This window comes from Rutilus rutilus, assembly GCF_951802725.1.
Source record: "Rutilus rutilus genome assembly, chromosome: 13".
Classification (NCBI taxonomy): Eukaryota; Metazoa; Chordata; class Actinopteri; order Cypriniformes; family Leuciscidae; genus Rutilus; species Rutilus rutilus.
Genome location: NC_140218.1, coordinates 16,659,978 through 16,671,095, shown reverse-complemented (window position 1 = coordinate 16,671,095; position 11,118 = coordinate 16,659,978). Strand labels below are relative to the sequence as shown.

General features: G+C 38.9%; 1 protein-coding gene across 1 annotated transcript; it reads left to right on the top strand.

Annotated features, from left to right (window-relative positions):
• LOC311302393 (delta-type opioid receptor) lies at nt 1-6,159 on the top strand (the record flags this gene model as incomplete). The annotated part of the gene is made up of 4 exons (XM_084428212.1): nt 1-167; nt 320-518; nt 3,148-3,506; nt 5,609-6,159. The coding sequence occupies exons 2-4, from the start codon at nt 340-342 to the stop codon at nt 6,157-6,159; spliced, it is 1,089 nt and encodes a 362-aa protein (XP_084284338.1). The 5' UTR covers nt 1-167; nt 320-339.
• Nucleotides 6,160-11,118: the final 4,959 nt, after the last annotated feature.

The following is an 11,118-nucleotide window of genomic DNA, read 5'->3' as shown; positions in this document are numbered from 1 at the left end:
ATGTACGAGAAGTGAACGACGCACTGTACGGTGAGGAGATTGGTCTCGCTGAGCATTAAATCTTCAGCGGCAAGAATGTCTTTTTTCTTGAGTTAAGATGGATCCACCTCTCTGCAATGCCACCGGACAGCGTCACATACTTTAAGCTTGGTTTGCACTTTCATGAGGTAAGTAGCCTACTTTACAATACTACTCCCTCAGAAAGGATACAAAGATATTGAAGGGTGTGGGCGTCGTTTAAACCTGATTGGAGTCTATCCAATTGCTTCTTGTGAGACATATACAAGTTTTTGTTAGTGTTCTATCTTCTCTTCAACAGTTTTAGGCGCTCTCTTCACGATGGAGTTGTCCGACGTCCAACAGATGTTCAACGACTCGCGTTTTCAGGGGAATTTAAGTGGGCTAGATGGTGACGAACCGCTGCCTATGAGCGCAAAGATCACCGTCGTTGTGGTCTACATGATAGTGTGCGTGGTGGGGCTCGTGGGGAACTGTCTGGTCATGTATGTAATTATCAGGTGAGAATAATTGTTCGGTCTGCATATTAACTTTGTACGAGCTAGACTAGAGTGAGAGGTCGATATGGGCAAATATAGAGGAGGATCAGTTTAAAGCATTTGAGGCGAGAAGGGTTATTTATAAAGTTGTAGCACTGTAAAGCCTGACATATGTTATAATAGTCTGGGAATTCTGATCTTTTGATATGGAACATGTGTTTTATGTTCTGCAGCATATTTGATACACAAGGCTTTTATGGTCCATAAATATTATGATATAGTGAGAAAATGGAGCTCACACTCGAGGAAGAAAATAACAGCGCAGTTTTGTTTACAGGCCCAAATTGGTGCAGATGTTATTATTTGTATGACCAAAAAGTAAGATGAAATTCTGCTTGTAATGTACATTTTTTTGTAACAATGTAGCAAACTACTTACATAAAACGCATATGAATATCTGTCGTTACTTTGTATTTCCCAATATGTCTTAGTAAGATCATATTTAAATGTTTTATGATCAAAGCTCTGTAGCATTAAATTGCAGGGGCAAAACATATAATGCAATGCAATACAATGATGATTGTGAGATAAATAAAAGCCTCAAAAACCCATTGTATCATATTTGATACTTTGATCTCTTTATAAGCTTATGTATGGATAATCAGGTAAACCCAAATCGCTTCAGTCCAGCCAAAGGTTTTTTTGAACAATATAAATGTTATTTTTACATTTATTTTATAAAAATTATTTAAAATTTCACAACAAAAAGACCACGACCTGAAGGATGTATAATATATTATAGAATTATACTAAAAGGCCTTTACTAGGCATTTTGCAATAAAGTTTTGATCATGTTGATATTTAGAAGCTTTAGAAATTCATGAATCAAATATGATACTGTAGGCTTTATAGGGTTAAAAAAAAGCTTCATCATATGTTCATGTTATTGCAACATTACTTCATCATGTCTTTTTTTATTAACTTCAAGACATTATTTGAAATGTTTCTTATGATTTACATTTTCAATTATAGCTGCGCCCATTACCCTAACGTTAATGCATGGTTCTCACTCGGTTATTTTCAGGAAAACCAATAGCTACATTTCTGGGAATGTTCATTTTAGGTTTTATTGTAAGTTGGGTGGTTCTCAGCTTGATTTGTTTGCACTCAGATTTCATGCAACACAGAATAAAATTCGCTATAAAAAAAAGTTTCCTAATTTGGTTTTCTTCTACCAAAATATTTTTCAGCCAAATACAGAACAGTTTGATTGACCGCAAAAAAAGATATGAGAAGAATTTTCACCCTTTTAAAATGATTAAAACAATCACCGTATATGGTGTATATGTTATTAATTGCATTGTTTTTTTCACCAGATCAGACCTGCAACCCATTTTTGTCTTGTTCTTGCCCTGAACTGTACAGCGAAATATTTGCGACAGCATTTTCTAACCCATCGGAGCACTTGTCCTGCCAACGTGGTGTCACAAGCTGCCTGTTCATTACAATGCTAAATAAACATTTGGTTCTTGTCCAAACCTCCCTGGCGTGAAACAGCTGTAGACGGGGGGCCAAGACACAGCTTTTCGATCAGCACAGAAGGAGTTCACATTATACACAAGTAGTGTTACAATCATTAAACATGAGGTTTAATTCAGGGAAAGTGGAATTATGTAGGATTGACTGCTGAGCGAAAATGCAAAATGTCCCCCTAATTTACCGACTCGCACTCTTCGCCTGCTCGTTTGACGAACATTGCCATCTAGTAATTTTGTCTCGCCTCTCTCATGCTTGTGTTTTGTTGAAGGTATAATTATGAAGGAATTCCTTGCTGATCTAATGTTCAAGGAAAACTGCCTCATAATTACGAGTCAGAAAATAGATTTGCTGCGTCACCTCATGTTATTAAGGGAAAACATGCTTAAAGAAAGTATAGTCCTATGGGCCTATTTTAAAACCTGTTGCTAGGCTGGTTACCAAGCACTGCCTGCAATTTCTTTACCTTCTAAACCTGTCTCAGAGCTTCTCTGAATTTGGACTGAAAAGTGTCAGTCTACCTGTGATAGTCTTTCCTTCATATCCAGAAAGAGACAATATATATTTAATTTGATCACTCTTCAACTGCATATTTGAAGACAAGAATGACTGCTTTATAGTTGGAACATGAAATATTCATCATTATATAACACGTTTAATACTGAAGATTCATCTATAGTCATGGTCATTTGCTTTTTGAATTATGCTCTTGCTTGTCTTTGTTCATTCATCTAGCAGGGCATTTCAAACAATGGCAGATGATAAATTGAATACTGTGTTTCAGTTAAAAATTACTTTATTTATATAAAAATATCACGGAGAAGCTTTGATACATATAAACACTAACTAGGTTTTATTTAGTAATTTGAAGTTTTTTATGTGTTAAAAATCTTGTTTTATGCACACACACACACACACACACACAATATATATATATATATATATATATATATATATATATATATATATATATATATACTGTATATTGTATTTAAAAAAATTATATATATATATAGATATATTTATTTGTATTCAGAAATTAAACACTCCAGCTTTAATTACTCTTATTTAATTACTTGTATTCTTCTAAGAGTGATATTTGTACATGCTGCAGGTACACAAAGATGAAAACGGCAACCAACATTTACATCTTTAACCTGGCCTTGGCTGATGCAATAGTCCTGGCCACTCTTCCTTTCCAAGGCACGGATGTCATCCTTGGTGTATGGCCGTTTGGTTTGGCTCTGTGCAAGGTTGTGATGGCCATTGACTATTACAACATGTTCACAAGTGTCTTCACCTTGACCATAATGAGTGTGGATCGCTACATAGCCGTCTGTCACCCCGTGCGCTCCCTGACAGTTCGCACCCCGCTCCGGGCCAAGCTGATCAACGTGGCTGTGTGGGTGCTGGCATCAGCTGTGGGACTGCCTGTTATGATCATGGGTCAGGTGGAGGAGGATGTTTACGGTAGTTTTCTCAGTATCCTGTGTCAACCTGCCATTCTGGAGCATGTTTGTTCATCATGTCATGAAAATGTGATTCTACTTTTGTCTGATTGATGTTGTCATGTTGATGTTTTACTTTTACTTAGGCAGTTGTACATACAATTATAATATATGAAAGTCTTACCGTGATTTAAAGGTGCACTAAGTTTTTGCCAATTTTTGTTTGATCTCAAACAATTTTTTTACCAAAAAAAAAAAAAACATTCAATTAGCATCAACCAAATTGGCATTTAAATACAATTAAATGTTAATACCCTTATATGACTGATTAATAATGATTACTTAAATTATTATAGTGTACAACATTTGAAACACACTACCGTTTAAAAGTAATTTTTATTAAATTAATACTTTTATTCAGCAAGTATGCATTTAAATATGTTAAAGGGATAGTTCACTTTGAAATAAAATTTTGGTATGTTTTAGCTTACCTCAAGGGCATCCAAGATGTAGGTGTCTTTTTTTCCGCAGTAGTTTCAATTTTGATATTTTTAGGTCAAACCGTTCTTGTCTGTCAGTCATATAATGCAGGTCGATGGTCACTGTCTCAAAACACAAGCACAGAGTCCAAATTAAAACAATTCCCCATCGTCCAAATTAAACAATTCCCCATCGTAAGTACACATTGATGGCCTAAGACACGAAACGAGCGGTTTGTGTGAGAAAACGAACAGTATTTATATCGTTGTTATCTCTTGAACACAGCACACGTCCAAATGATCTGACGGCGCGGGCGGGTATAGATATATAAATAGATGTCGCCTTGGCTACTGCAGTTCATTGGAACGAAACCGTAGCCAAGCGACATCTAGTGTAGATGTATACACTAGATGTCGCCTTCGCTACTGCAGTTCATTGGAACGAAACCGTAGCCAAGGCGACATCTATGTATATATCTATACCCACCCGCGCCGTCAGATCATTTGGACGTGTGCTGTGTTCAAGAGATAACAACGATATAAATACTGTTCGTTTTCTCACACAAACCGCTCGTTTCGTGTCTTAGGCCATCAATGTGTACTTACGATGGGGAATTGTTTAATTTGGACTCTGTGCTTGTGTTTTGAGACAGTGACCATCGACCTGCATTATATGACTGACAGACAAGAACGGTTTGACCTAAAAATATCAAAATTGAAACTACTGCGGAAACAAAGACACCTACATCTTGGATGCCCTTGAGGTAAGCTAAAACATATCAAAAATTCATTTCAAAGTGAACTATCCCTTTAAGTAACAAAAATACAAAGTTCTGATTGGGTCTTTCAATGCCGCGGCACGAGCCAATCAGAAGCACTTCCAAATCCGTAATCATTATATATATCATACCCTAGCCCGTATCGTTACGCTGTGCGATATGAAAGATTCCATTATCCCTCCTCCTCCCCAGCGCCACCTGTAGAGATGTGCTATGGGGTTCTACCCTTCTTGCAGCAGCCTTTCCTTTGTTTGTTATTTTTGACTTAAGCTGAACAAATTTGTGTATTTGCTCAGCAGCAGCGTAGCAGATCTCGTCCGCCAAAATCAAGCCTATGTATATTCCATGCTTTATGCCTATAAATGCTGTTGAAATTTATCCACTCCAAGAGTTGTCATGACTGAACTGTTTTCAACATCAAATAAGCATTTTAGAATGATTTCTGAAGGATCATGTGACTGAAGACTGGAGGAAATTCAGCTTTGCCATCACAGCAATAAATTACATAAAAAAAAAAAAAAGAATTATGTTTTTTTTTTTACCATAATTACGTTTTACTGTCATTTTTATTAAATAAACACAGCCGTGGTGAGCATAAAATACTATAAAAACATGAAAAAAATCTTACCGACCCAAAACTTTTTAACAGTATGTATTTGTCAAAAGTTCTGTTCAGAAGAACTTTTTAAGCAGAAGAAAATGACTTTGTGCACTTTTGAATAGTAAATATGCATCCATTCAATCACTCTACTCACTTGTGTTCCCTTCCAAAAAAGGAAGATGTTGCTTTCCATTTCATCAGTCCGCTCATGATTCATTGTAATTCAAACAAACTTTATGATTAATTCCCTGACTTTATCTCTGTGCAGGTGCCGAGTGCATGCTGAGCCTGCCTAAACCAAAAGAACACTGGGGGCCAGTGTTTGTGATTTGTGTGTTCCTCTTCTCTTTCATGATTCCTGTGGTGATCATAAGCGTCTGCTACGGCTTGATGGTACGACGCCTGCGCAGTGTCCGTCTCCTGTCCGGCTCAAGAGAGAAAGACCGGAATCTGAGGAGAATCACCTATATGGTACTGTCTGTGGTAGCTGCTTTTGTGTTGTGCTGGATGCCGGTGCAGGTCTTAGCTTTGATCCAGGCTTTGGAGCATGTGGATCTTGGGGCCAGGCAGTCCTCAATTGCAGCCATGCATTTCTGCATAGCTCTGGGTTATGCGAACAGTTGCTTAAACCCTGTCCTCTATGCCTTCCTGGATGAAAACTTCAAGCGGTGCTTCCGTGAGTTCTGTATCACGGCCAACTCCAGTTTGCTCCTAGACGAGCAGCGCAAGAGGTCACTGAGGCAGGAGAGAGAATGTGCTGAGGAGGAAGAAAAAGAGGTGGTTATTGATGAAGTTGCCATTCCAGTGTGTGTGGATTAGAGATTTTATAATTGGCTGTATTCTTGCATGGTAACCTCGGAATTCACAAAGAAAGTTACAATTGAGTAAGATTGAATGAACATTAAGGCTTTTGTCTGGTTTACATTTTTGGTGATCTATCTTTAGCTGGCAGATGATTTGTGGTGATTCAGAATTGGAAGTATGGATTGTTTCACATGGAACAAAAAAGGCTTCCCCTTCTTTTTGAGTCTTATAATGTATAATCTTTACATGGTTTATTGTAGCCCTTATATAAATAGCCAATTAATTATATTTTATTTATACAAATCATTTATTTTAAATTGTTATTTTAATTACAGTGTAATTGGTATTTATTTTCTAAGTGCACTGCTTTTGTTATGAAACTGGTTTATTGGAATTGCATATGCAAAATATTTGTTGATTTATTCTTTTAACAGCTGTTAAAAAATGTATGTGTGCGTGTGCATATGTAGCCTAACTTTTGAGTAAATTACATATAAATCAATATATATACACCGTTCAGTAAAAGAATTGAAAGTGGGGGGTAAATCACATTATGAAATAAATGTTTTTCTCCAAACACGCTGGCCATAATTGTTGGCACCCCTAGAATTTTTTATGAGAAAAATATCTCTGAAGTATATTCCCATTAATATTTACCTTTTTTTAGCACACCAGGGTGACTAGGAACATGAAATTGTCCAACTATGACTTCTTGTTTCACAGGAGTTTAAATATGAGGAAACACAAAGGCCAAATTCCCTTGCTCATCCATCACAATGAGTAAAACCAAAGAATATAGTTCTGATGTGCAGCAAAAGATTGTTGAGCTTCACAAAATAGAAAGTGGCTGTAAGGAAAATATCTAAAGAATTGAAAATCCCCATTTTGACCATCAGGGCAATAATTAAGAAGTTATGATCAACTAAAGATGTTACGAATCTGCCAGGAAGAGGACGTGTGTCTATATTGTCTTAATGGACGGTGAGGAGGAAAGTTTGAGTGGCCAAAGACTCTCCAAGGATCACAGCTGGAGAATTGCAGAGATTACTTGAGTCTTGGGGTCAGAAAGCCTAAAAAAAAATGATCAAACAACCCCTAAATCACCACATGTTGTTTGGGAGGGTTTCAAGAAAAATCCTCCTCGCTCCTCCAAAAATAAACTCCAGCATATTCAGTTGTCAGACACGACTGGATCTTCAAAAGGGACTGGATTCTATGGTCAGATAAAACGAAAAAAAAGGGCTTTTTGGCAGCAAACCCAGCAGATGTGTTCGGTGCAAACAGGGATGAAGAGTCCCCCATGCCTACGGTTAAATATACTGCTGGATCTTATATGTTGTGGGCCTATTTATTTGCTGGAGGTCCTGGACATCTTGTTCAGATACATGGTATTATGGATTCTAGCAAATACAAACAGATAAAAAATCAAAACCTGACGGCCTCTGCTAGAAATCTTATAATGGGCCGTGGTTGGATCTTCCATCAGGACAACGGTCCAAAACAAACATCAAAATCAACACAAAAATGTGTAACTGAGCACAAAATGAAGCTTCTGCCATGAACGTCCCAGTTCCCTGACCTGATGAGTGGAGTGAACTGAAGAGAAGAAGCACCAACATGAACTTGTGAATCTGAAGGATCTGGAGAGATTCTGTATGGAGGAATGGTCTCTGATCTCTTGTCAGGTGTTCTCCAAACTCATCAGGCATTATAGGAGAAGACTCAGAGCTGTTATCTTGGCAAAAGGAGGTTGCAAAAAGTATTTAATAACAGGGTGCCAACAATTATGGTCAGCGTGTTTTGGAGAAAAACATTTATTTTATAATGTGATTTACCCCCCACTTTCAATTATTTTACTTCAATGAAAGGTTCGATTTTTGTGAATTTTTTGAATGAAAGATCAAAAGGATAAACAATGCAGATTTATTTTTTACAGCCATTTTTTATCATATTTATCAGGGGTGCCATCAATTTTGACCACCACTGTATATATCTATATATATATGCTATTCTTTTGAACTTTCTATTCATCAGAGAATCCTGAAAAAAAAGGGAAAAAAATCTACATTGATAATAAGTGTTCAGAAAAAAAAACTTTTGCCATCATATGGAAAAAAATTACATTTTAAAATATATTTAAAAAGAAAATAATAATATTACACAATATACTGTTTGTACTGCACTGTTTTTAATTAAATAAATATAGCCTTGTTGAGCATATACATCTTTCAGAAACAGACCTCACACTTTTGAATAGTAGTGTACAGGATATTAGATACTTAAAAGAATACAGTAACGCTATTTAAAGAAATTGATATTTAATGACTGAGATTTCACAGTACTGATGATAAATTCGTTCCTGTATATAATGACGAGCTTGTAAGTATTTATTTTCAACTAAATGGTTTGACATTGATTCAGAATGACAGGTTGGTGCTAACGAAGACAAGAATCTTTCCCAGAAAAAAGAAACTGTTGATTTCCGAGTTTCATCCGTTTGGTCTGTGGTGGGGATTGAGAGCATGTTTTCTTGATCTTGGCCAGCTTTCAAGGAACACGCTGTTGTGAAGGATCTTAGAAACATCTGTTTTTGTCTGTGTGGTGTGAAGTACCAGCCAGATGTTGTTCTAATGCTTGATACGTGCTCCTTATGCCATGCTTCATTCCTGTCCCACTTCAGCTTTTAAACAATTTTAATTATATTCTTGGCTGAAGGGACGCAAATAATAAAGGGTGCATAAATTAACTTCTTGTTCTTCTATACAGATTGGTTAAGTGAGGAAATAAGTTGTGTAGAGAGTGACTGAATAATGCATGTTGCATTTTAGAATATGTAGAAGAATGTACTGTCTTATTCTTTTTGTGCCATTGGTTTGATAACCAGGGACTGCATGAACCGATAAAATACTTTAAATACAATGTAAGTCTCCTTGGATAAAAGTGTCTGCCAAATGCATAAATGTTAAAATGTGTCATAAAAATAATAAAGTGTTCTATTTATTATCTATTATACAAATATCTCTGAATAAAAATATAAATACAATTTCTGTTCAAGTATTATTTATTAGTAAACAACAATTAGATCTAATAATAATTAAGAATAATTATAACCCACAAATAATTTTTTGGTTGTCTTTTTCACTAACCATATTGATAATTTCTGACTAGCTAGTCATTGAAATGATAGAGGACATTTCATTTTTGTAAACAAGGCTGCCAGAAGACCCTGAATTAAGAAAGATGTGTTTTGTCCATGTCTTCATCTCAGCCTGTCAATGATGATTGAAAATCACTTTACTATTGTCATGATCCTGGCCTGTGTTCCCCTGGAGAATTAATTTTTGCCCCAAACTAGTTCAGTGGAAATCCCACCCTGCAGCTAATTTCATTGGTTAAGGTTACAGTGATGGGTAGGTTTAGGGATCCGTGTTTGATGTAGGCAATCAGTACAGTGACCAATTAAATTTATTGAATCAGCTGCAGGGTGGGATTTCCACTGATATGTATTCCTTACCCTTTCTTTCCCAACTAACACACACACAAATACTCTCACACACACACACATGCACGCACAAAAATGGTTTTACTTTTATGTTATTTCCTGTGCTGTGCCATGTTTTGTAGTCCTTTGTAGTTCTTGCTGATTATTTCTGTGATTTATTCCCAGGTGTGTCTTGTTTGCCTATAACCCCTTGTACATTTAAACCCCAGTGTTTCTTGTGTGGTGGTATCCACGCATCCAAGTCCGGTTGTCCCAAGTCCGATGTTCGGTCCCAGAGGTCCTACTGCCATCGGCTGCGCTTCCTGTAATGGCAATCATATGTGTTTGTGCTGCACACACATCTACAGCTCCTCCCGGGGTGGCGGTGTCTGCTCGTGAACCCTTAGCCTATCTGGTAACGGCCAAGGAAACTGTCCCTGAACTCTCTGCTAGCTCTGACATGACCAAGGAGACCGCCTTTGAATTCTCTGTTTGCTCTGACATGACCACGGAAGTCATTCCTGAACTATCTGTCGGCCCTGACACGACTACGGAGGTCACACCTGAACGTCCTGTCTGCCCTGACATGACCACGGAGGTCACCCCTGAACTCTCTGTCTGCCCTGACACGACCACAGCAGGTCATCCCTGAACTCTCTGTCTGCCCTGACACGACCACGGAGGTCGCACCTGAACGTCCTGTCTGCCCTGACACGACCACGGAGGTCAACCCCAAAAGTCCTGTCTGCCCTGACATGACCACGGAGGTCGCCCCTGAACTCTCTGCCCTGACATGACCACGGAGGTCGCCCCTGAACACTCTGTCTGCCCTGACACGACCATGGAGGTCGCCCCTGAACACTCTGTCTGCCCTGACACGACCACGGAGGTCGCCCCCAAAAGTCCTGTCTGCCCTGACACGACCATGGAGGTTGCACCTGAACGTCCTGTCTGCCCTGACACGACCACAGAGGTCGCCCCCGAAAGTTCTGTCTGCCCTGACACGACCATGGAGGTTGCACCTGAAGGTCCTGTCTGCCCTGACACGACCACGAAGGGCGCCCCCAAAAGTCCTGTCTGCCCTTACACGACTACGGAGGTCAGACCTGAATGTCCTGTCTGCCCTGACACGACCACAGAGGTCGCCCCCAAAAGTCCTGTCTGCCCTGACACGACCATGGAGTTCGCACCTGAAAGTCCTGTCTGCCCTGACACAACCACGGAGGTCGCCCCCAAAAGTCCTGTCTGCCCTGACACTACCACGGAGGTCAACCCCAAAAGTCCTGTCTGCCCTGACTCGACCATGGAGGTCGCCCCTGAACTCTCTGTCTCCCCTGAACTCTCTGTCTGCCCTGACATGACCAAGGAGGTAGCCCCACGACCCCGGAGGTTGAACCTGAACTTCCTGTCTGCCCTGACACGACCAAGGAGGTCACCCCTGAACTCTCTGTCTGCCCTGACACGACCACGGAGGTCAACCCCAAAAGTCCTGT